General features: G+C 60.5%; 1 protein-coding gene across 1 annotated transcript in view; it reads left to right on the plus strand.

The window, feature by feature from the left end:
• ETH_00035680 (uncharacterized protein) overlaps window positions 1-433 on the plus strand; it is a gene marked incomplete at both ends in the record, with an annotated part of 2,058 nt that overhangs the window by 1,449 nt on the left and 176 nt on the right. Inside the window, one exon of the mRNA XM_013375533.1 lies at window positions 1-118. Within this exon, the coding sequence (XP_013230987.1) occupies window positions 1-118 (118 nt within the window). The remainder of the gene's footprint in view (window positions 119-433) is intronic.

Genomic DNA, 433 nt, shown 5'->3' on the forward strand with positions numbered 1-433 from the left:
AAGGGCCCTCGACGGCCTCTGGGCACTGGAGCCTCCGGGGGGGCCCCGCGTTCGCTTCGAAAAGCTGCAGCAGCTGCTGCAGCTGCTGCAGACAACTACAGACACGCAGCAGCTTGCTGTAAGGCTGCTGTTTGCTGCTGCTGCTGCGGCAAGGCCCCTGACGTTTGGCGCTGCTGCTGCTGCTTCTGCTGCTGCTGCCGGCTTTTTTCTCGAGCTGCACATGTGCCTGTTTATGCTGCTGCTGCTGCTGCTAGCTGCGCTCTTGATGGGCCGAAACTGTCCCTGCTGCGCCGTTGCTGCTGCTGCTGCTGCACCTGCAAGCCTGGGAATGGGAATGAAAAGGAGCAGCAACCCTCAATTTAGCACTTACAGTGTGCCTGCAGCAGTAGTTGCTGCCGCTGCTGCTGCTGCTACTACGGCAGTAACAGCAGCA

The sequence above is a fragment of the Eimeria tenella genome, genomic scaffold (genome assembly GCF_000499545.2).
Source record: "Eimeria tenella Houghton genomic scaffold, Eth_scaff2863, whole genome shotgun sequence".
NCBI lineage: Eukaryota > Apicomplexa > Conoidasida > Eucoccidiorida > Eimeriidae > Eimeria > Eimeria tenella.